Below are 24,817 nucleotides of genomic sequence, written 5' to 3' on the forward strand. Positions count from 1 at the left end.
CGTCAGCTCTGTGTACTACAAGGCTTGTATTGTTAGCTACACTAATGATGATTCAGGGACTTGACGCAGTTTCCTGCCCCTCACCCTTTCCTATTCAATGCTCTTACCAGGGATTTGGGTGAAGGAGGATTTTCAGCATTTCACACTCAAATAAGATTCAGAGTTTGGTGACATAGAGTGACAAAGTCAAAATTCTAACTACCAGAATTCAACTACCAGAAATGACTGGTCCAAAAAGAAATGGAATTTAACCGAGATCTCCAACTGAAGTTTAAAACAGATGATGTGTGTGTAGTATGTGAAAGGGGTGGTGTGGAGTAAAAGTAGGAAAATCTTAACTTACTCCAAACTTAATATAGGTAAAGAATGTGATACAGTTAGAGAAGAAAAAAAAAAAAAAAGAGGCGGCAAATGAATCATGGTCCGAATTAAGTGTTCTATTTAAAAACAAGCACCAAGGGCAAGGGCAGCCTAGGTTGCATTCCTATCCTGCTACATCAGAGTTTTCAGTGCTGTTGATAAATCTCCTGATATCTACGGCACAATTTTCAGTACCAGTATTTCAAACACTGTTTTTCACCCAGCTTTGAGTGGAAGGGGTTGAAATATATGTTCTACAAGAGAGGATTAAAGGAACAGGACATATTAAACTGGAAGTCTCTTAGGAAAGAGAGAGAGCATGCTTTAATTAAAAGAAAGTGTTGAGAACTCACTGTAAGTTTAAATATGTCCTGTGTATTTCCTGTCTCTAAGTTAACCTGCCCAGATTTTAAGAGGTAGACATTAATAGCCCCATTTTGTAAAAGAAAAAACTGACCCTCGATTAAATTTGATCAAGATACCCGAAGTCAGAAATAACTGTGAGCCTGTATTTAATCCAAAGTGCTGATCACATTTTCCTACCCTCAGTCTAGACGATTTGAAGGGTTGTCATGTGGAAGAGACAGATAATTTTGTTGTTGCTCTGTAAGAAAGAGGAAGAGTCAGTGCAACAAAATTAAGTTGGTTCCAAAGGGTGACCCTAAAAACCTTCCATGCCTGCAGGCTATAAATGGATGAAAAGCATAGACTGCATCCCAGTATCTATGACAAGTACACTGCTTTCATATTAATTCAAAATGAAGGAATTTAAAATACCTTACGTGTTCAAATCATATTGATATTGACATTACCAGAACATATTTGAAAAAGCAACAACGTTATAGCATTAACATAGGAGTCAGAAGATACAGCTTCTCTGTTTTAAGGTAGGTTTGGGACTTTGGGTGAGAATCACAATTTCTACTAGACCCATTTTTCTCATGCACAGAATGAAGAGATAGCATAGTTGGTTGATTTCTACGGTTTTATTCTACTGCACAACTGTGTGATTTTTAAAACCACCTACAAGAAATCTTATGCAGGATAACAAGCTGAAGTGTTTATTCTTATTTTGCCTCTTTTAGCAAATGAACAATCAAGCCTAGAGTATGTTCAGCTGAAGTTCAGTTACAAGGATAGATACCATGTAGCTTTAACATTATTTTTAATATTTTCAATAAAAATATGGAATAAAATCTCTAATTCTTAGGAATAATTTATGAGTATTAAAGCATGAGGCATAAACCTAAATATTTAATTATTTGAAACATCATCCACTTCCAAGAAATAAAATTCCCTTAGTACCCCTTGACCCAGAAAATAATTTTAGTAATTACCAGTTTGGAAGGCAGAGATTATTTCGGGACACCCTCAGCCTATGTGAACATGCTGTTTTGAGGTCTATATTTGACTCTGTAACATGATCTCATCGTACAAGAATGGAATGGTTATTGTGAACTATGACCCAGAACGATTGTGAGAATGAGACTTGATCATTTATTTCAGAGGTAACTTTATAGAGTTTCAGATAATAAATGAGATTTTAGAGAGATTGACTTTTCTTCAGGAATTTTCCCATTAATGCTATAGCTGACTGTAGTGGATGTTCATATAGAAGACTAGGGTCACTACACGGAGCAAGCAACAGTCTAGATATCCTTTGTAAAGTCTTCCAAAGAAAATACTCATATTTCATATATAGGTCCATTAAAAAAAAACCCACATACTGTTTTTTAAACATGACTGATTATTCTGCTTACCCAAGAAAGGTCATCAATGATCATTTTATTATAAGATACCCTCTAGACTCAGAAATAATTTTGGAAACATGCCAGATCTTAGTGCTGTATGATTACCAATTAAATATAATAGTCAGAAATGAGTTCCTTTTCTCAGTCTCATATTTTCTCCAAAGGTTTTTTTTTTTTTTTCCCAGTATTTCCATTCTGATTGAACAAAATGTAACACTAAATACACATGGCATGAATAAGCAAGAGAGTCCCTATTGGGCCCATTGGCTTTCGGCCCACATCCCTATGACCCTGTAGTTTTCCATATAGCAAAAAGACTATATAGCAAATTATTTATAAATATAAATATAACTATACATATAAAATGGAGAGATATTCTCCAAATCCATCACCTACAGAGGATGATGCTATAATTTCTTATGTCTACATCTACCATTAGAGAACATAAAACAAAACTACCAAGAACAGTTTTATAATCTTGCCAGATAACTTTTTTATTTTTCCAAAGTGATACACAGCCTGAAGCAAAATAACAAATTTTCTAAAGCTGGCAAACCAAGATAGGGTACAAAGCTCATTGATTTTCTCTTACCACTATCGCAAACAAGCAATGCTCAGCCATGCAAAATAATATAGCCAGTTGTCTTCTGAAGATAGGTGAGGTGGTATTTTTTAATTTTTAAAAAAGATTTTATTTATTTATGTGACAGAGAGAGAGGGATCACAAGTAGGCAGAGAGGCAGGCAGGGTGGGGGGTGGGGGAGCAGGCTCCCCACCAAGCAGAGAGCGGGATGCAGGGCTTGATCCCAGGACCCTGGGATCATGACCTGAGCTGAAGGCAGAGGCTTTAACCTACTAAACCACCCAGGCGCCCCCAAGAGGTGACTTTTTTTTTTAAGATTTTACTTATTTATTTGACAGAAATCGCAAGTAGGCAGAGAGGCAGGTTGGGGGGGGGGAGGGGCAGCAGGCTTCCTGCTAAGCAGAGAGCCCGATGTGGGGCTGGATCCCAGGACCCTGGGATCATGACCTGAGCTGAAGGCAGAGGTTTTAACCCACTAAGCCACCCGGGTGCCCCCAAGAGGTGATATTTTAATGTGATTTTTATTTGCCCCTCAAAAATTCTACCCTTGGACATAGCAGTTTCTAGTAAATGAGATGGTTTTGCCCCATCTGTCAGTTCATGTTTGATTACATCTTAGAAAGTCTACAAAGAAATATTAGCAAATTCATGTCGCTGATTTTGCATTTATCAAATTTTACACTGTGTGGTGTGAACCACACCAATATAAAGCCATAAGGAAAAGTATGCTGGAGGCTTACCCAAGGGGTCCTCATTTATCCCCACCAGGCAGTAAAATTTCATTTCCCATAACTTTGCCACTGATACCCTTACTATATAGGGTGAGCAGCTGTTTCAGATAAAACTAGATACAGTTAGATAGGCTGAGACAATACAAATTCGCTGTGAAGTAGAATTAAATTTAGGTGTCACTACAGCTTAAGAAAATAGTGCCACTCAGGCAGAAATGTTGCAATGTGAAAAATATACAAGACAGAGGGCAAAATTTTATTTCCAAAGTATGAATTTACAGAATTCATTTATTCCATTGAAATTCTACGATTGGGCACACTTCTACGTGCTTTAGATCCATCAGGGAACAAAACAAAGACCCCCGCCCTAGTGCAGTTGACCTCACAGCATTGGAAGACAGATAAGAAAAATTAAAAACAGCATATGAGTAATTTGTAAGTTTGTAGAATAAGGTGAGTGATAGGAAAAAGCAGAGTAGGGAAAACAGAATAAAGTGGGTGATAGTAGAAGTTAAAAAGTGAAACAGGGTAGTCAGGATCCTCCAATTTAATACATATCTTGATATAAATTTAAATAAAATTCTGAGATTGAGGGTTACAAAAAGTCATACTACTTTTGCTTACATAAAAACAGAGGTAAAACAAGGCAATTGACTGCCATGCTGGTAAGGGATATACGTTTATTAGTTTTCCTGCATTTTGATTTTTCCTGGGAAATTTTAAAACTGCCTTAGCTGTGCTACTTTGAAATCTGTTCAAAGTTAACAGGCACGTTGAGACTTCGAAGATGTCCCATGACCCAGTTTTTGGAGCTGCCAGTAACCTATCACACCCCTTGCTTCTCTTAAAGATACAGCAATTAGGATAAGAAGACCAAAATATTTGACTCTTTGGTATTTTAGTTCAGGTCTTTGGTCAATACCATATTTTAACATCATATTTGCATGGATAAGGGTTAGTTGTAACCCAAGGATACATTCTAAAAAAATACAATTTCATATCAATTACAAAATACTGAATTTCCCCCAATACTTTCCAGATTTATAGGTGATTGTATCTTAATTTTATGAACAAATCTGTATTATCAGGCTTTGCCAACTCATGATGACTCTGGTTTTCTCCTATCTATAAAATCCTCCCATCTATAAAATCAGAACATTCAAAGTTCAAGTGGTTGCTCCTTCCCTACCTCCTCCTTCACAGAGAGATAAATACATAGATATTTATCCCGTAGATAAATGCACTAAAGATAAATAGATATTTATCACATAAGTGCACTAAAAAGCATGTCTTTATATCCCATTTATACTCCATACAATATGCCCTACATATTGCAGTAATTTTAACTAAATTCTCCCATCATTTTCTCTCAGGAGTCATATCCATTTTTAGACTCTTCATATGGCAGCCATCCTCACATTAGTCATCATTTTAATCAACACTCTTATATAAACAGTCTTGAGTCCCACTGCCTGCATTCACCCTACTGTTTAAAATATAGCCATAAAAACATAATATCCTACTTTATAAAGCACACATATATTAGTGATATTATGGTACTATTAGACCTTAAAAATTGGTGAAATGGATAAGTACCTACAATGTTAATGTTCTAAGTTGGTGATGGTGTTTGTTTTTTAAACAAGATTATTGAGATAAAATCTACATATAATAAATTACAAATACAGAAAGGGTACAACTTGTAGAGTTTTTATAGACATACACACCCATGACATCAGTGTTACCATAATTAAAGATGCCGAAAATTTTCATCACCCTCAAATTTTCCTCACATGCCTTTACAACTTGCCTTTCTCCTCTCCCATGATCAGGAAGAACTAGTCTGCATTCTCACTATGCTTTGGTTTTACTTTCTAGAGTTTTATGTAAGTGAAACAAATATACTAGGGACTATATGGGGTAAATAAACTTTTTGTCTTCTGTCCCTCAGCATAAATATTTTAAGTTTATTTATGTTGTTGCATGAGCCAATAGTGTGTTCCTTTTTACTGCTTGTAGCATTTCATTCTAAAGATGGGCTACATTTTGTTCATCATCCCCGTTAACGGACATTTGGGTATTACTGCTCTAGGGTTAAGAAACAAAGCTGTTATGGACATTCATGTCTAAATCCCTGTGAGGATGTATATTTTCATTTATTTGGAGTAAATGCCTGAGTGCAATGACTGGATCATATGACAGATTTATGTGTTAACATCTTAGGAGTTGCCGGCCATATTCCAAAGTGGCTATACTATGTGGTTTTCTATCAGCAGTGTTAAGAGCCTTCCAGTTGCTCCACATCCTTGTCAGTACTTGATATTGTAGATCTTTTAAATTTTACCCCAATTTACTGGATATGTAATGCCATCTCTTTATGGTGCCATTTGTACTTCCTTGATTACTAGCAATGTTGGGCATCTTTTCATAAGATTATTCGTCACATATCTTTTTTTGAGAAATGTCGGTTCAGGTTTTTTCCTAATTTTTATTGGATTTTTAGGTCTTTTCATTATGAATTGACAATAATTTTTATAAAACTAGACACCTGTTCTTCACCTGACATACATGCTGTGAATGTTTCCTCCTAGTCAGTGGTTTGTCATCTCATTTTCTTGATACTGTCTTTTGGAGAGCAAATATTTTTAACAATGATCAAGTCCAATTTATCAATTTTCAAATTTTTGCTATTTTGGGTTTTTTTTAAATGTCTTATCTAAGGACATTTTGACTACTTCAAGTTTGAAAAGATTTTTTTCATCTACATATTGCTCTAGAACTTTTAAAGAGTATCATTATATACAAAAACACATACATGTTTATGAATCAATTCAATTAATTTTGGCCTATTGTCATATAAGTCAGTGTTGTTTTGCCACATGGACATGCAGTTGCTCCAGCATGATTCATCTGGTAAATGTAGGGCATTTTGACACTCTTCTCTTTACAAAACACCACAGATTTTCTTTCATTCTTGGTTTCTTAAGTACATTGCTCTGTTTTATTTTGCATGGTAGTTGGCAGATAAGTTCATGCTTATTGTGTCATTACAGTCTTCTAATAATCTTGTGAGGTAAATTTCTTAGCTTATAGGTAAGGGAATTAAGGGCCTAACGAATTTACCAAAGATATTGCAGCTACACACAAACACACATGGGGACAGAGCCAAACCCTCAAACTTAGATTAGGTCACTTCATTTCAGTACTTCTTGGGTTCCATTTCCCAAGTCAACACTCATATTAATGGCAAAGGACATTCCAGAAATATACTTGAAAGGCCTTGAGACATAGCTGGAAATAATCAAATTTTTTCATCAAAGTTTCCCTTTATATTTTAAAAATCATGTGAATTTTGGGGTACCTAGGTCGTTCATTTGGTTAAGCAGCTGCCTTTGGCTCAGGTCATGATTCTGGGTTCCTGGGATCTACCCCTGCATCAGGCTCCCTGCTCAGCAGGAAGTTTGCTTCTCCTTCCCCCTCTGCCCCTTCCCTCTGCTCATACGCTAATAAATAAAATCTTGTTAAAAAATCACGTGACTTTGCCATCTCTTTATACAATGTTTGCCAAACATACCAAAATAAAGTTGTATATTGTATATCATCAACTAAAATAAATGTTCCAGGTAAATGCGACTGGTTCTCTATGTTATCACTGCCACCCCTGTTCCTTCCCATGGAGTGTGTAATGGATTTTCAGATACTCCTGCATCATTGTTATCTGCAGGCTCTTTAGGTTTGCTTAGTGTTGTGTTATTAACTTTCCTTTAAGCAGAATACACCTATGTTTGAAGATAAACACAATAATAAAGACGAGAGTCCATTCTTCAATTAAGATAGGCTTCAAACAGTTCTGGAAATAAAAGACAATCATCTGGTGTTCTTTCTTTACTGCTATTTAATCAAACATGATATATGAGGAGACATCCTGGGAGACATTTTCTAGAGACTGCAAAGTTGGGATCACTGTCCTTGGGGTGCAAACCCAGGGGATAGAGCTTTCCAAATTATGTTCAATGCAATAATTTTATTTCCCTGAGAATATACATTTCTTGTTTTAGAAGATACTCTTTACCTTGAAGCCAGACCTATAGCTGGATTTAACATCAATATAGAAGGGTTTTATTTTCTTCTGCTGTCCTGAAAAGTAGGCAGCTAATAGCTTTCAAGACTTGACGGAGATTATTTTCCTTCTTTATATAGGAAAGCTATCCGGTCCAGATTTACCCATGAGAAAATGACAACCCCAGGTTTTAGTATCTATATGAATTTAGTGTAGCAATTGATAACACTCCTCTCTTTTCATTTCAGGTGCGGGAGAATCTGGAAAAAGTACAATCGTTAAACAAATGAAGTAGGTATACACTACTTTATATGTTTGGTATTTGAAGGCTGTCTGTGTACTTGACCAGTCTGAAAAGAAATACTTTGGGAAACTCTGACAGATGGTCTGTACATGTAGTTACTGGCAGAGCTGTCTCATTTGCCTGGCGAGCCTCTCTCCTATCCTTTCGCAGGGAGCATAACTGATGTGTGATATTGCAATTTCCATTTTTTCTTTTAAATTTTGCCTCTCAACAAGATGCACACTCAAAGCAGTCATGTTTTAAATATATTCATCTGGGCATAATCTAGAACTTCGGTATTGTGGGTATAAGCCATCAACATTTCAAAATACGTCCATCAATGACCCATTTGAATTTAGGAGGAAATGGTATTTTAAACCTAAATTGACATTTTTGCCTGCCTGGGACTAAAGTGCTTATTTAAAGTTACTACTAACATGGATTTCAATTTATCTTTGTATTTCTTTTCTCTATTTTTTTTTCTTTGTATAATGAAATAAATAGATGTGGATTTCTTAATGAGACAACAAACGCAAAAACTCTAAAATTCAAGAATATAATGTCTAAACGAATAAAATTTACATTGGTAAGTGGAAGGGATTATGTAAAGCCCTTTAAGTGATGTAAAGCCTTTTAAGTGATGGCTCCATCACTGCTGGAGAATTTTGAAGAACAACTCTTGCCTTAGGAGAAGAAAATAGTCCTTTTTTTGGCTTATTTTTCGTTCCATGTTGGAGGATCTTGTCCTTTGGAATATGTCACACGAGGGTTCCATCCCAGTCAATGATATGATTGTCTATTTAGAATCTAAATCACTAGTTTTTTTTTCTTTCCTTTCAGGTAATAAGGTCATGTAAGTTCCATACCAACAATTATTTAAGTCTCACTTTTGGAATTTCCTGACACATGTACTTGCAACCAAATTTTTTACCTTTTCTTCTGTCTTTAAAGAACAGGACACTGGTCTCTCCTGATCATTGTTCAGACTGCTCCATCCATTCATGCAAATCATCTCACACCCCCATCACACTCCCACTGTGTTCACCTGTTCTTTTCTTTCAGTTCTAATCATGCTAGAGTTCCTCCTATCCTATTTACCTCTCCATTCTCTATGAAGTTAAATGCAGTAAAGCAAAAAATAAACAGTTATTTGACTATCTAAAAATTAAACCCTTTAAATATATCAAACCATAATAAAATTTAAAAAGAGAACTAGGAAAGAAAACTATAATAAATATGATAACTAACTGACTGTCATAATATAAAAAGAGTCATGTAGACTGCTAAGAAACATAAGCTGCCCAATACATATAAATGGGAAAAGATTATGAACAGACAGTTCACACAAGACAAAATTCAAATATCTATTTAAAGCAATATAATGAGGGCCACCTGGGTGGCTCAGTGGTTAAGATTCTGCCTTAGGCCCTGGTCATGATCTCAGGGTCCTGGGATCGAGCCCCACATCAGGCTCTCTGCTCAGTGGGGAGTCCGCTTCTCCCTCTCTCTCTGCCTGCCTCTCTGCCTACTTGTATTCTCTCTCTCTCTTTCTGTCAAATAAACAAATAAATAAAGCAATAATGAGCTATTCTTCATCTTAGTAAATTAGCAAACATTTTTTTTTATTTTAATTTTTTAAAAATTTCTTCTCGGCGTAACAGAATTCATTGTTTTTGCACCACACCCAGTGCTCCATACAATATGTGTCCTCCTTAATACCCACCACCTGGCTCCCCCAACCTCCCCCCCCCCTTCAAAACCCTCAGGTTGTTTTTCAGAGTCCATAGTCTCTCTTGGTTCACTTCCCCTTCCAATTTCCCTCAACTCCCTTCTCCTCTCCATCTCCCTATGTCCTCCATGTTATTTATTATGCTACACAAATAAGTGAAACCATATTAGCAAACAATTTTAAATAATATTACCCAATAAGGGTGAGGTTTTGAGAACTTAATATTTCTCATTACTACTAATAAAATTATTTGTTATAGCAAATCTGTAGAAATAATTTTTCAATCAAACTAAAAACCTAGGAAAATAATAACTTCTGATATAAATAGGTCTCTGAGAATTCTAGTAAAATAATCTAAATTTCAAAAGCACAAAAGTAAAATGACATAAACATGAAAATATGAACGTTTATACACCAAGAGGTTTAAATTAGTCTTATTTAAAATAGAGAAATAAGAGAGAGATTAAAGTACCCTAAATTAAAATAAAACACAAGGAAACAGTTTGCAAAAGTGTAGGACCAGTTTTCAATTGCAATATTTTGCATCCATTACAAGTTTCATGTACATGAGAAAGTTGTAATAGAAAAATACTTAAACTAGCTGAAAAACTAAGACCCAAAACTGCATGAACATTTTACCCCAACTATGACAAAATACAGTTTTTTAAAAGGAATAATATAGGCCAATATTCAATGATAGTTATTTCTCAATATTTGGATTTAAAGTTACATTGCACCTTCATCTTGAATACTGCTGGGCTTTTCCCATTTTCTGCAAGGAGCAAGCACTGCTTCTGTTATTAAGGGAGTCTCCTCGTTACCTCCTTCCTAACTTTCTTCAGTTGACTCTGTGAAGACTAGTCTGCCTTAACTCTCTTCACTCTTCCTTCCACCTTCCATTTACCCTTAAACCATTCTCATCACTGCTGCCTTTGGCTTGCCACATCAACTGCCCTTAATAGCATTAATATTATCTCCAATTGCCATTTTGTCTGAAATGCTCATGAGTTCCTATTTTAATTCCATTCGACTCCACTGGACTTTTCTCTTCTAAAACATCACCCTGACTTTTGGAATAACTCCTAGTTTATGTCCTAATTGCCTGTTTGATTCTCAGATTCCACCTAACTGCTGGTGTCTCTAATGCACTTGGCCCCCTTCTTCGCTTACTCTATAGGTTCAAATGAAAACTGCTAAGGTACAATGATTTTCCCTCTCATCTTCAAGCAGACTTCCCAGATTATTTCTTTCACATTCACTCTGTCTAAATTAGGGAAGCAGGTACATCTACCTCCATATTCTATGGATAGGTCCAAATCAGAATAAACAATGCTAAGTTATCTCCCCAGCGGGCCTCCATGCCCCTACAATGAATTACAGCAGCTGCAGCCTCTAAAGCAATTAATCCGGGTGTAGATATGCTGACATTCACTTTCTCAGTTTTGCCACATCTAAACAACTTCCGTCTTTGAGAGTGTCCCTTATCCCTATTGTCGCTGCCTTAGCTTAAAAACCTCGAATTTCTGGGGTGCCTGGGTGGCTCAGTGGGTTAAGCCACTGCCTTCGGCTCAGGTCATGATCTCAGGGTCCTGAGATCGAGTCCCGCATCAGGCTCTCTGCTCAGCAGGGAGTCTGCTTCTTCCTCTCTCTCTCTCTCTGCCTGCCTCTCTGCCTACTTGTGATCTCTCTGTGTCAAATAAATAAATAAAATCTTAAAAAAAAAAAAACCACCTCGAATTTCTGAACTGGATTAATACAATATCCTGCAAAACACTCTTTCCCTCCCTCTTCTTTCTTCCACTGCAGTATCCACACCAACACCAACGGATTTCTTTAAAAAGAAAACTTATCTCTTTCCTGAACTGTACTCTTCATGAACTGTCAAGAACAGACTCCTTGAAGGAAGCACAAGGCACTTTAGAATCCAGCTCTTATCTCTCTTCATTCTCAGGTCCCCTGACTTCCCCCTTCCTGCTTTCTACACCCAGAAATCCTGAACTCACATATTTCTGCTGACTACAGAAGACAGGACAGCTTAGCGGCTAAAATCACAGGCTCCCAAATCAGAGTGCGTACCACATACTGAATATGTACCACATACTGAATATGTACCACATACTGAATAAGTTAGGGGTCGTTCCTTCATTTATCTGTGCCTCCATTTCTTCCCGGTAAAATGTAGGTAATAATTTTACCTTCTTTAAAGGACTTACTGCAAGAAATGAGAAGATATATAAGCACTTAACACAGTTCTTGGCATACACTGAAAGCTTAATCACTGTAACCATCTATTTGGTCATAACTGATCGTTCTGCCTAGAATGTTCTTCCTTTTCACTATCTGGAAATAATGACTTCTCCTTGAAAACTCAACTGATCATCACTGCTCTCAGGCAGTCTATCGTGATCCCTTATAACTACTCCCAATAAAGTTTATCACTTTTTCTTTTCTAGTTTATTGGACCACATGCAGACACTGTTGCTAAATACTATCACATTGCACAGAAATGGATTTTATGCTCTACCCTTCCAAAATCTACTACTGTCCAATAGAACATTCTATGGTGACAGGGAGATTCTCTTTCTGTGCTCTCCAATATGGCAGCTCCGAGTCATATGAGGCCATTAAGCATTTGAAATGTGGCTGGTGTGAATGAGGAATTTAATTTTAAATAACAGCTGGTGGCTACTATATTGGACAATAGAGCTCTAGCCTATAGGTTTTTGGGAAAGAGAGAAAGTAAAACTCATTCATTCTTTTCAGCACATAATACCCCATGTTGCAGAAAATGCTCATTAAAAGCTCATTAGTTGGCACAGATTTAGGAATCAACCGCAAGTACAAAGCTCTATCTCACCAAAATGTATTTATGCAGTCCCCAGAAAAACAAGGTTGCTTAAAGTCCTACTACAGCTGGATTTTTTTAAAGTATGCTTTTGCCATTTTGCCTTGTGATGTTTCATTATCCTACGATGAAAGGATAGGAATCAGAACTTGTTCCAGAAAGAAATCCTAAATGCCCCAAGTTTACTGTTAACTGCCGTTTTAATTTAGTAACTAAAATAACTTCCCAATTTCAGTTTTTGAAAAAAAACTGAGATTTCTTTAATGAACTTATTCTTGATCTATCCACAAAGATTATTTTTAAAGGTTTTATTTATTTATTTGACAGAGAGAGATCACAAGTAGGCAGAGAGAGAGAGAGAGGGGAGGAAGCAGCCTCCCCGCTGAGCAGAGAGCCCGATGCGGGGCTCCATCCCAGGACCCTGAGATCATGACCTGAGCCGAAGGCAGCGGCTTAACCCACTGAGCCACCCAGGCGCCCCTATCCACAAAGATACTTTAACTGCATTTTTCTACAAACTTTAGTTGTCTGCTTTATTTACTCATTAAAGTTATTTGTTTAATCCAACAAGATAAACATGGCCATGCTTAAAATAGAAATACAGCAATTACTGGCAAGCAAATATCAAAAACAGTCAATAATGGATATAAGGGCTACCTCTCCTTTGGCTGTAAAAATTCTTGTATTTAAAAGTTTTAATATCTTGGGGGGCATTTGTATTCTTTTCCCTATGCTAAAGCCTCTCTGTGAATAGTTGTAAAACACAGGAGTATGACTTCCAAAATGATGCCTACAGATAGCACTTCAAAAACAGCAACAAAAAGGAGCAAGAACATATTATACAATAAAGACACAATAAAATAACTAGAATATGCAGAGATTTTAGCTTTTGAAGGTAAATCTATTTTAATCTATTATTCTAAAACTAAAACGCTGAGTTCTGATTGAGTGAGTGGAAGGAAGAGAGTTCAACCAAGTAACATAAGCCTTTCAACTTTGAGAACTAGTGGCACGTACACAGATGGAAAAGTAACAAGGGATTTAACAGCAGGTAACTACCTACATTAAAAAAAAAAGAGAGAGAGAAAGATGCCTTTGTTAATACTATAAATAGAAAGCAGGCACTTCTATTTTCCAGTGTGTCTTAAGTGATAGGAAAAGAAATGAATGTTCTAGTAAATTACTTTGCTTCCTCTAGACATCAACATCATGTTACAAAGACTAGTTACAGAACTCTGTATATTTCTTTGTCCTACGAATCTGGAAATTTTTCTTCTGAAATAAATAAGCTTTCTAAGTAAAATTCCTCATGATTTACTCATTTTAAATACTGGTTTACTAGGGCAATTTTTAAGTCCTCTTTATATTTAGCATAAGGAGCCCAGAAAGAAAATATTGTATTAAATCTCAAGGATAATAATAAAATCCAATGCCATAAAATTGTTCAGATTTAACATATACATATGGGTAATATTTTTTGTAGCAAATATATACTGTAATTTTATTCAAGCAAATTACTGTTGATGTGTTTTAATATTATTAAAAAACCAATTGCTCAACTCACAAAAGCTTTTCATGTTTAAATTACAGGATCATCCATAAGAATGGTTACAGTGAGGAAGAATGCATGGAGTTCAAAGCAGTAATTTACAGTAATACACTGCAATCCATCCTAGCTATTGTGAAAGCCATGACTACCCTTGGGATTGATTATGTAAATCCCACAAGTGCAGTAAGTATACAAATAATGACAGTTGTAGTCCTACAATGGAGTTTGAGCCATAAAACAGTAGACCTAAATTTGTAGTACTAATCTACACCAAAAATTTAAGAACATAAAATATGAATTTTGGAAACTTTAATTCTGTTTGGTGTAAGATTTTTTCTTTAAATGAAACTTTCTGTGTGCCATAATCTTATTTGGCATTAACTATTTTCCTAGGAATCAAACCTAATATCAAATAATATCAAATAATATACTGTATTAAAGAAAAATAATGGTATTTACTAAATACGAAAGAGTTTATTCTATAAAATCAAACTGCAGTAACTCCATTTTTATTTTCTTAGTTTAATTGTGAGTCATTTCATGGAGTGAACATTATAACATTATAATAATAGTAATAACATAATTATTACTGTTCAACAATAACTATAAAGACAATGCTGGGCAGGGAAATGACTATTTTAGAGTGCTAATTTTTTTAAAAAGAATTCAAAATTGTGTGATTAAGATGTCTGTATAATAGATACACTCAAGTAGTCAGAGTCATGTTTATAAGGTAGCTTCTAAACAGTTTCATTTCATTCTATTTTATATTTTCTAATAATAATTTTATGTTAAAATACATTAAAAACCCACTTCGTTTCAAACCGTTTATGTGCAAATATACAGAACTATTTTAGTTGACAAATGAAACACAGAGCATTCTCCAAAGAACAATAGTTAACCACATGCAAAAAAGGAATAAGAGTGCCTGATCAACAGGAAAACACTCATTTCCATTTGTTCTGTCCTGGAGCAGCTGGTTGCTTCCAGATGGTATCCACTGAGCTGCTCCCAGTGTAAACTTAGATACCCTGTCCGCTAACAGTAAGAAAGAGAGGAAGAACATGTTAATTATAGAGAAGAATATGACCTTTGTACTTTACTCTACCTACCCTTCCAGAAGTTTAGGGTTTGACTATGTAAATTACCATTGGATGCCATTAGGATGAAAAAAAAAATACCTTTTCTATGCTGTTAATGAAAATAAATTTTTAATGGTGAACCCTCATCTTGTTCTGTGATTTTCCAACAAAGAGCACAGCAATTCTAAGTATGTCTTTAGGGCAGATGCTTTGTAAAGCACAGTCGGGAATTGGGTTAGGTTTCTCTTCCATTTTTAGTTTTCCCCAAACCTGGCTCCAGTAAGTCACCACCTTCTTTAGGTTACAGTTCCCCTCTCACATGTAAGAGGGGAATTTGCCAGAACCCAACTCCAATATCCTTGTATTCTTTACCATTCCTAGACTTGGTGATCTCCTTTTTTATTTAAGCATAGTTTGGTTATCCCTCTGACTTTGGCTGTTCCTAAGGATCTGAGACTTTAAATTGGCCCTTCAGAAGCAACCTGGTATAAGCCCCGTATTTAAAGATGTGAAAAATAAAGGCCAAAGACTATTAGCAAGGTAGCCTGCACAGCGAGTGTTTTGGGCAAAACCCACCTCTTCTGGCTTCCATTAGAGTGCTTCTCCTGATGCAAGGACGTTCGTAAAAATATTAACAATCCAAAATGTTCGCTAATCCTCCACTGGTTAACATCTTAATGATCTGGCACGCAGGCAGAGTGGTAATAATACAGACTCTGTAGATTGCTGCCACTATGCTGAATGAAACTTTAAGTAAATGCAATTTATGAAACTGTACGTTAAATGGGAAAAACAGAGCAATTTATGCAGCACTGAAAGACTGATACAACTTCTCAGAAGGACATATACCCTCAAGGGTCGAACATCAGCTGTCAGGTACTACATACCCCCCAATTTTGATTCCAGTTGTTGTAAACTATAGTAGTTTCAGTGACCTTCTTTAGTATTTGATTTTAAGATTAATACACTCTTAACCCTGGCTTGAACTATAACCCTGCTAAACATCTATGTGTAGTGTGTGGCTTTCAGAGTTCTATTCTACAGCTTTCAATTTAGCTATTTATACAATTTATGTATCTTTATATTACAGTCCTAAAGGAGAATGTCCATAAGCTTTATTGGTTACTGGTTCTGTAAATTTGGACGAATTACTTAATCTCTCTACATTTGGGTCTCTTTATCCACAAAACGTTAGCGCTTTTTTCACTGAGGTTCAAGGACTATTACAGAAGCAAACAGAAATATAGGAAATCCACTTAAAAACAAAATACTTTAAGATCCTAGTAAATACTGAGTATTTATTTTCCAGTAATCACTCTAAGTGTAAGCTCATTAAAATTTATATATTAAAGTCTACACATCAAACATCATTTGAAAAAATTATATATTTTTTTAAGATTTGATTTATTTGAGAGAGAGACAGAATGAGAGAGATAAAGAGAGGGAGAATACCAGGGAGGTAAGGGGCAGAGGGAGAAGCAGACTCCCCACTGACCAGAAGCTTAACACAGCGCTGGATCCTGGGACTCCAGGATCATGACCTGACCTGAAGGCAGATGCTTAACCCACTGAGCCACCAGGTGCCCCTGAAAAAACTGTATTTCATTAAACTATGATTTATATGGCAGACACTTGACATGGGATGTACTGAGGAATCAGCAATGAATGAAACAGGAGAAGTATCTTCCCTCAAGAGAAGGAAATCTGTCACTGAACAAGTAATTACAAAGCATCAGCTATTTCAAAAGTGCAGCACTGCTGGATGGAGAGCCAAATTCTCATTTATGAAAAGAATTACTGAAAAAGAAAGTCTGTCAGTGGGGAGTGGGGGGGCACAACTAGTACATTTAAGAAATGCGTCTGTAAGCTCTGTAACATGTCCACATGTATAAGTGGTTGAAAATGTACATTTCAAGTCCAAACGAGATAATTTGATAAGAGATCGAAATCTCAGTAGTATTGGCATTACACTATGGTGTATAATGTGTATTAGGATATGGATGGGAACAAGGAGGTCAAATATTTACAAAGAGAAGATACAGGTATGAAGGAGAGTGGCAAGTTAGGCGCCTGTGCTGAAAAAGTAACATTTTCGGGACACCTGGGTGGCTCAGTCACGGGCATCAAGTCCCCTTCAGGCTCTCTGCTCAGTGGGGAACCTGCCTCTCCCTCTCCCCTTCCCCTGCTCCTTTTCTCTCTTGCTCACTCTCAAATAAATAAATAAAAGCTTCACAAAAGAAAGTAACATTTTCTGGTCATTTGGGAGGAACAGGGACGTTTGGAGGAGATGATGGGAAAGTAAGAGGAAAACCAAGTTTTTATCGAATCACAGAATTCAATGCAAGGGTTCCAGAGGGAAGTTATCTAAGATGAAAAGTCGTAAGAGGTCAGGAAAGAAGTATATTTAAAGTCTACTGGATTTAATAATACAGAGATCACTGGGGTATCATGAGATGGGTTTTAGAAGAGTTGTGGATGCAGAATCCAATAAAGTATGTTGAGAAATGAGAAGAAAACATGGGAACAGAGTATAAAGACATTTTTAGCAACTATAGCTGAGGAGTAGGAGAGAGAGAAAGCAAACTTATAGCTGAAAGAAGAATGAAGCTAACAGAACATGTTCTTGTTTTGGTTTAATACTTGACAGACTACTTTCATAAGTACAAAACTTGTAAAGGGGAAAGTTAAAGAAACTAGAGGCGGACATAATATAGGCATTTAGTAAATTTCGACTTATCCTCTCTGGATATTATTCTATCTTAGAGCATCTAAAACATCCACTACCAACTTTAAAAAATGTTGAAAGTTTTAACACTTTATCACATGATTTGAGTGTTGTTGTGACCATCCTTGAGACAGTGTTCTACAAAGTGAACCCTATAATATGAACCAATGAACACTGATTTCACAAGATGTTCTAGGATAAAAGGTCTGTGATCAAGTAAGTTTGAAAGCATATATTATAACAACTTCTTGGAAATTGGCAAATTGCAGGGCTCAAAGGCCCTGAGAAAGTCCTGTAGTAACAAAACCGCGCATTTCTTAACCTGATATTTCCCAAGATTACAAGGTTGTGATATCCTTTTCCTTCCTTGATGTATTGTTTCTGCAATTTTTGGAAATATGACTTAAAGGTTTAAAATGAGTTCCACAGGGTTCTAGGATCACCACCACCTAATATTGATGAGGAAAGCCTGGGTAACTTGTAGGAGAACATGTATTTTGCTTTCTATACAACACTGTTCCAGATCTACACAACCTTGAGAGCATGAACTATTCCAGAGCCACCATAATTCCCAAGCTTTCCTAAATATATCACAAGGAACTAAAATCTCTTCACAGTGCCATTCAAACTTCTTTGGAGCTATTTGAAAAATGTGAGAAGTTACTGGAGAACCTTTTAAGTTTCTTTAGAAACTGAGGTCTGATCTAATCAGTGTGTTCACTTTGTTGACTCATTTGTTCTACAATATTTCTGAGACATACAATGTGTTAGGTTCTGCTCTCAGTCTTAAGGATGTAAAAATAAACAGAAAAAAAAATCACTGCCTTCATGTGCTTATAATCGAATTTAAAAGATACAAAAAAAAGACATATGCACTACATAGGTAGTAGTAAGTGTCATGAAGAAAAATCAAGGAAGGCAGGGGGCTAGAGAGTAAGGAAAAAATGGAAGTAAGGGTGGCCCTGGAAGGAATTCTTGAGTGAGTGATATTTTGGGAGAAACCTAATGATGTTGGAAATGGGCCACAGGGAAGACATGGAGGAACAGCCATTCGAATGTTCTCAAATGGGGGTTTTGTGACTTGAAGGAACAGCAAGAAGTCTAATGCACCTTGAGGAAAGAAGAGACAAATTGGGGGGGGGGGGGGGAGATGGAGAGGGAGAGACTGAGAGACAGAGACTGAGAAAGAAAGCTGAAAAGGAATACATGGGTTAAAACATGTAGAACCTTGTGAGCCATGGCATGGGATTTTGGGTTTTGAGTGTGATGGGAAATTACTGGAGCTTTTAAAACATGAGTAAGATTATCAGTAGGAGTCAGTTTTCTATCATTTGGCTGTTTATATAGAAGACAACTTTTTGTAATACTGGTTAATTTGGGTATTATATACTTTAAAAATTCAAATGTGATTGGGGAGCCCAATTTCTTAAAATACATGAATTTTGATTCTTTAAATTACCATGTCAATCCTTTAATAACTATAGAAGAACTTTATGAATTAACATACAGTATGTCCAGTAAGATATTACTTATGGTTAAAGAAACTCTGTATTGCCAAGATTCTCAGCTCAGGCTTCACATTTGAGTCACCGGAAGATTTTCAAAAATACCTTTGCAGAATCTGAACCCCAGAGGTTCTGCCTCATTTTGTTTCGGTTGAGGTCCTGGTGTCAATATTTTTTTAAAAAGTGCCCCATATGCTTGTAAGCCACAGCCTATTTTGAAAACCCTCACCATTGACTTTACCTATGCAAGTAGTAAGCTAAAAAATAAAAGGTCCTAAAAGACAAAAACCAAGCTGATAGGATGACTGGCCCTTTCGGGGAAGTACTAGGACTGAAGTGGTGGTAGAAGAATACTTCGACACATGTTCAAGATGAGAATGTTTTCATAGTATCTATTCAAATAAAGTATAAACTGAAATTGGAAAAAAAAATTTTAATATAAAGTGTATATTAGAAATTAGCTGGTCTGTAAAGGTATGCTAACAGGGACAACCTAGTTCAAGCAGCTGTTTCATTGCATCCTTTATCCTAAATGGCACCCTAACAGTGAGAGGGGGCAAATGGGATAATCCCAGCTAAGCTGGCTGGGTCATTCTTTGCTGGATTTGCAGCCCTCTCTCACAACCAATTTGTCGGGAAGAAGGACTTAAAAATGTACTGTGCCAGTATATGAAAATGCTTAGATTTGAGCCATTTATAATTTTTGGCTTAATAGTCATTGATCAATTTGGGTTAGCAATAAAATCTGAATGTGAAGACAGATGTAATAAGATCTGTAGTCTTAACAGAGCCTCTCTTTGACAATGAGACCACCTTTCCATTTTTAATGCAAAGAACAGATTTTTAGTAAGATGGTGAAATAACCATTATTACTTCTTTAAAATAATAAATTGAATTGTATCAGAAAAGCAGCAAGTTCTCATTGGCCGTTCTTCACTGGGAGCCACCTGACACTGCACAAAATAGTTTGAGCTGGACTCTTCTTCTGATGCTCATTGTCTTTCTTGGTTTGACAACTTAACCTCCTACTTTTGGATTCATTTGTAAAAGACACTGCATTTTCTCCTTGCATTTTGATTGAGATCTCAATGGATTTGAAGTATTATTAATCCCTTTAACATCATATTCAGAAGTTAATGATATATACCAAAATATCCTCATTTTACCATATAATGTTACATAGTTTCTGCAATGGACAACTCTTTCACCCAGCCATTAGAAGGAAACTGACCTTAAGATACATTCAATAAATGGTCAACAAAATTATTACCTAAAAGAATAAGATAAAAATAATAAAACTGAAATGCTCTATTTAAAAAAAAAAAAGGTATGTGATTCCAAATAATAATACATTTTTATCACTGTCACAAAAACATTGCTCTAGGAAGACCAGCAACAACTCTGTGCGATGGCCAACACTCTGCAAGATGGCGGCATGACACCTGAACTGGCTGAGGTAATAAAGCGACTCTGGAGGGACCCCGGAGTTCAGGCCTGCTTTGAAAGGGCATCTGAGTATCACCTCAATGACTCAGCAGCTTAGTAAGTGAATGGGATTGACAGCAATTACAGTTGAAACATTTTATGCTAAGAATTCTCAATGTCAAAGATTATAAACTCTGTGTTTGTAATCACCATTGAGGAATGCAAAGAGCTTTATATTTTTTAGACTGAAAGAGTAATTGAAGAGAAATAAAGATCAAAGTGACATCATGAGACTTAAAAATCTAAGCAAAGGAGCGTTTAAAATAACTGATTTTGAAACTATTTGCCCGAGACCCCTGTTTTGCAAACATTTTCTCTCAAATGAAAGAATTAATCACTGTGCACTGTGCTCAACATCAACACAGTCCGAGGACATGCATACTAAGGTTTCTGGCTATTCATTTCTTTTCTGGTCCTAATACTGAAATCATCTTCTAAAATAAATTTATTAATGACACATTCTTTGGCTCCTTTGGTTCGATGATTAGCATACAGAATTATAGAAGAAAATAATGATTTCCAACACATTTGTGTACTGTGGGATTTTGTTTGAGTCTCAAGAAAGATTATTCAATTTTCACAGCTAGTATCACCCAGCTGGCAATTACGAGCCACAAGGAAATTTGGAGGTTATGACAACATGTATAATTTCATTACCAAAATTATTTTAAATTTCTACTTTAGTAAGCAAATTTTAAGCTATGCTGTGGCTATATGCCTGCATATGTGCACATATATACAAATATAATTTACTTACTCTATATATCTGTCCATGCATACCATGTCTAAAAAGGTATAAATAAAGTCCTTTTGATGAACTCCCAATAGAATATGTTAGTAGTATAAAGTCCAAAGCCCTTGGAGGAAAGCCCTGCTCTTATCTCTTTGGTGGAGGAGAGAATGTCTATCATCATATGATTACATAAACTCAAAAAACTGTTTTCTATGTCCAGGTACCTAGCCACATTTTAATACTAACAGAATTCTCAGTAGTATAGAGAGCCTGGCTTTTCTATATAAATCATTGATTAGGGCAGTCACAATTAAGAAACTGAACGGTGGAATATTTTCCTAAAATGTTGCATAACAAAATTCTAGGGAAGAAGGGAGAGATTAAGGGTGTTGGTGTAAGTGCTGCCAAAGTGAGCACAAGACCCTGTTGGGAACCACAAATTCCTGTCCCCTCCAAGATCCTTCTAGCTGGCCTAAGAATCATCTTGACATGAAACAGATAAACAGGAGAAAATCAAATGTAATAGGCATACATACAGGGAATCTACATGACCATGGAAATTTCAAAGTCAGGCGAAATGAGATATATATGTTATTCTGAACTAAAGAGAAGGGCGTAGTGGTCAGAGACTTGAGAGGAAAGGAATGTGTTTCACAGAGCGATAAGAGCAGATGTTCGGGAATCAGATGTTTGCCCTGCCATACTGATGGGTCACTCAGATAAAATGTATCTCTGCCAAATCAAGGGCAAAGACTCTCAATTTAGATTCTTCTATGTAGTTGAGGGAGGGGCAAAAGTTCTCTTAGGCTTGCAGATCTCATGGCACCTTCAGCTCAAAATAATCTGCATGCCAAAGGGGTACCCTCTGGGGTTCACCGGGGCAGGGAGAGGGTGATGTCCTGAACCACTTCAATAGCTGTACTTAATAAATTTAATTTTGGATATTCATTAGCAATTAAGCATTATTTTTTCATTCAGATAGTCTAAGACACGTGTTTGCGATTATATATTATCATTATGCTTACCAAACACTTTGCTCTTTAACCGCAAAAACTTTATGCATTTTATTATTAAAATGGGCAGATGAAATGACCTTTTCTAGTATATTCTAGTATTTCTAACCTTTAGTTTCAGTTTTTCTGACATACAAAATGCATAATTTACTGTGAAACTATCACATTATAGAATCGTATTAAAAGCAATTATCTGTTAAGTTAAACACAATTACACATTTGTACCAACTTTGTGAATGTTGCCCATATTATAATGGTTTTAAATACCCTGACTGATGTACAGAGCAGTAGAACAAGAAATCTGATCCACCCCTCCACCTTCACTCCCACCTCCACGTCTAAGAAAATTTTTATTAAAAAACCTCCAAATTTAAATATTAACATTTTCTGCCCTTAGAAGTCCTTAAAAGATTATGTAAAACACAAAGAAAAATAGTTGAATGGCCACTGATTTCTTCCAAAAATTAACATTTTTTTCCCCAATACTGCCTTATATTTACATTTTACAAGTAAATATATTATCAGATAGGTACCAAACCCATTTCTATTTTGCATGTACTGTACAGGGCAATGGCCTCCTTCCCATCTCCCTTCCTCTCTTTCTCTTTCTCTTTTCCCTCTCTTTCCCTTTCCCCCATTTCCATTTTTTTCTGTTTTCAGTCAAAATAGGATATTATTTTTTCAAACCTAGAGCTCCTTCAGGGCGCCTGAGTGGTGCAGTCGGTTGAGCTTCTGATTCTCTGTCTCGACTCAGGTCGGGATCTCAGAGTCAGGTCAAGATCTCAGGGTGGGGAGACCAGCCCAGGTCCGTCAGGCTCTGTGCTCACGAGAAGACTGCTTAAGACTCTCTCTCCCTCTGACTCTCCCCCTCCCCCAGCCCCTCCCCATCCCTTACCCTACTCCTACCCCCCCTCACGTGTGTGCCTGCACTGCTCTCTTGCTCTCTCTTTCTCTCTCTCAATTAAATAAATATTTAAAACAAACAAAGAACCTATCTCCCTTCAAGTTTAAGCTCACAAAGAGGTGAGTCCTAATCAGAGCAGGGAATGCCATGTCCTTGACAACACCCCACCAACCTGCCCCTATCAGCACTAGCAAACTGAAAGGAAGAAGGCAGGACAGTGACAAACAGGGAAAGATTCTTATTAATACTTCATGGTTTACTGATTGAGGCCATCTAGTGTGCTATTTAAATTCTATCAGCGTTAAGATTTAGCAAAGATTTTACCAGAAAAAAAAAATACTGTTTTTGCATAATTAGAAAAAGATTTTTTTTTTTAAGGTGATTTGAGCCATATGTATGTTGGTCTTCCGGTTTCAGTTCTAGACCACAGGCCTGACCACTCAAATCTTTTATTTATTAAAAGCAAGTCATCTTAAATGCGAATTTGTCACTCTGCTAATGCTTCTGCTTTGCTTGAAATCATTTGTACATGCAAATGAAAGTACATTAAATGTGTCTTTACCAAAGTATTCATTTAGCTATCATTAAAATGAATTTAACTGCTATGTTGACATGTTTGCTTTTGATGTTGTTGTTCCTTCATGAACCGACTAACAGTAGACTTTACCTTACGTGCAGACTTAGTCAATACGGAATTCACAAAGGATGGGGCTTCACAAAATAGAAAAGAGATAAACTGGAAAAATCTTCCAGTATTTTCTTCTGATATATCTGTATCTTGATATGTCTCTTGCTTTTAAGAAAAATTCAGCTTTTTTGGAATAAAGCATGGTGAGAAATTTTCACATCACACATACATATGTTTCTGAACTGTGATTGCCTTTTTGTCATCTGGCCAAAACCCCTTTGGGGCATTCAGTCCATTTGTTTCTGCTCAAAAGCAGAAAGATCCTCAGAGAATAAATTATCCATATTGCTGTTGAATTTACTTTTTTAAAAAATGATAACATGTTGTGCTGTTTAAGGCATTGTGTGAGGTGCTAATGCATACCAACTCTTCAACTGAGCCCCTGAAAAATTCAACTTCTGAATAATAAGTAATATTTAGCTGGATTCTACCCCTCGAATTCTGTCTGGATGGATGTTTGCCCATCATGACCTTCCTGTTAAGCTGCATATGTAAACTTCGTTTAATAGAATGGCCAGTTTTGTCATAAAAACCTTACCAGACTTTGGCTGTCTCTATTTAGCATATTCACAGAAATAGCCATATTGCTAAGCTACTAAAGCCCTGGTATTGAAAGTCTAGAATAGTGGTTGTCAACTGTTTTGAAAGCAATTAAATGCTTTTAAAGACGTGATCTAGTTTCAAAACAGAGCCAAAGAGCAATTCCTCCCCTCTCATCTAACAGACTCTAAGAGAGCACAGGGTGTACTCAGACCTGTTCCTCCTTTTCAGCGCCCCTAGATTCTGTGGCC

The 24,817-nt window shown here is 36.3% G+C and overlaps 1 protein-coding gene across 1 annotated transcript in view; it reads left to right on the forward strand.

Annotated features, from left to right (window-relative positions):
• The window catches only part of GNAT3 (G protein subunit alpha transducin 3), a gene marked incomplete at both ends in the record, with an annotated part of 54,463 nt that overhangs the window by 14,984 nt on the left and 14,662 nt on the right, over positions 1 to 24,817 (forward strand). Inside the window, 3 exons of the mRNA XM_082692718.1 lie at positions 7,734 to 7,776; positions 13,933 to 14,074; positions 20,588 to 20,745. Of these exons, the coding sequence (XP_082548844.1) occupies positions 7,734 to 7,776; positions 13,933 to 14,074; positions 20,588 to 20,745 (343 nt within the window). The remainder of the gene's footprint in view (positions 1 to 7,733; positions 7,777 to 13,932; positions 14,075 to 20,587; positions 20,746 to 24,817) is intronic.

Source organism: Mustela nivalis, assembly GCF_964662115.1.
Source record: "Mustela nivalis genome assembly, chromosome: 12".
Lineage (NCBI taxonomy): Eukaryota > Metazoa > Chordata > Mammalia > Carnivora > Mustelidae > Mustela > Mustela nivalis.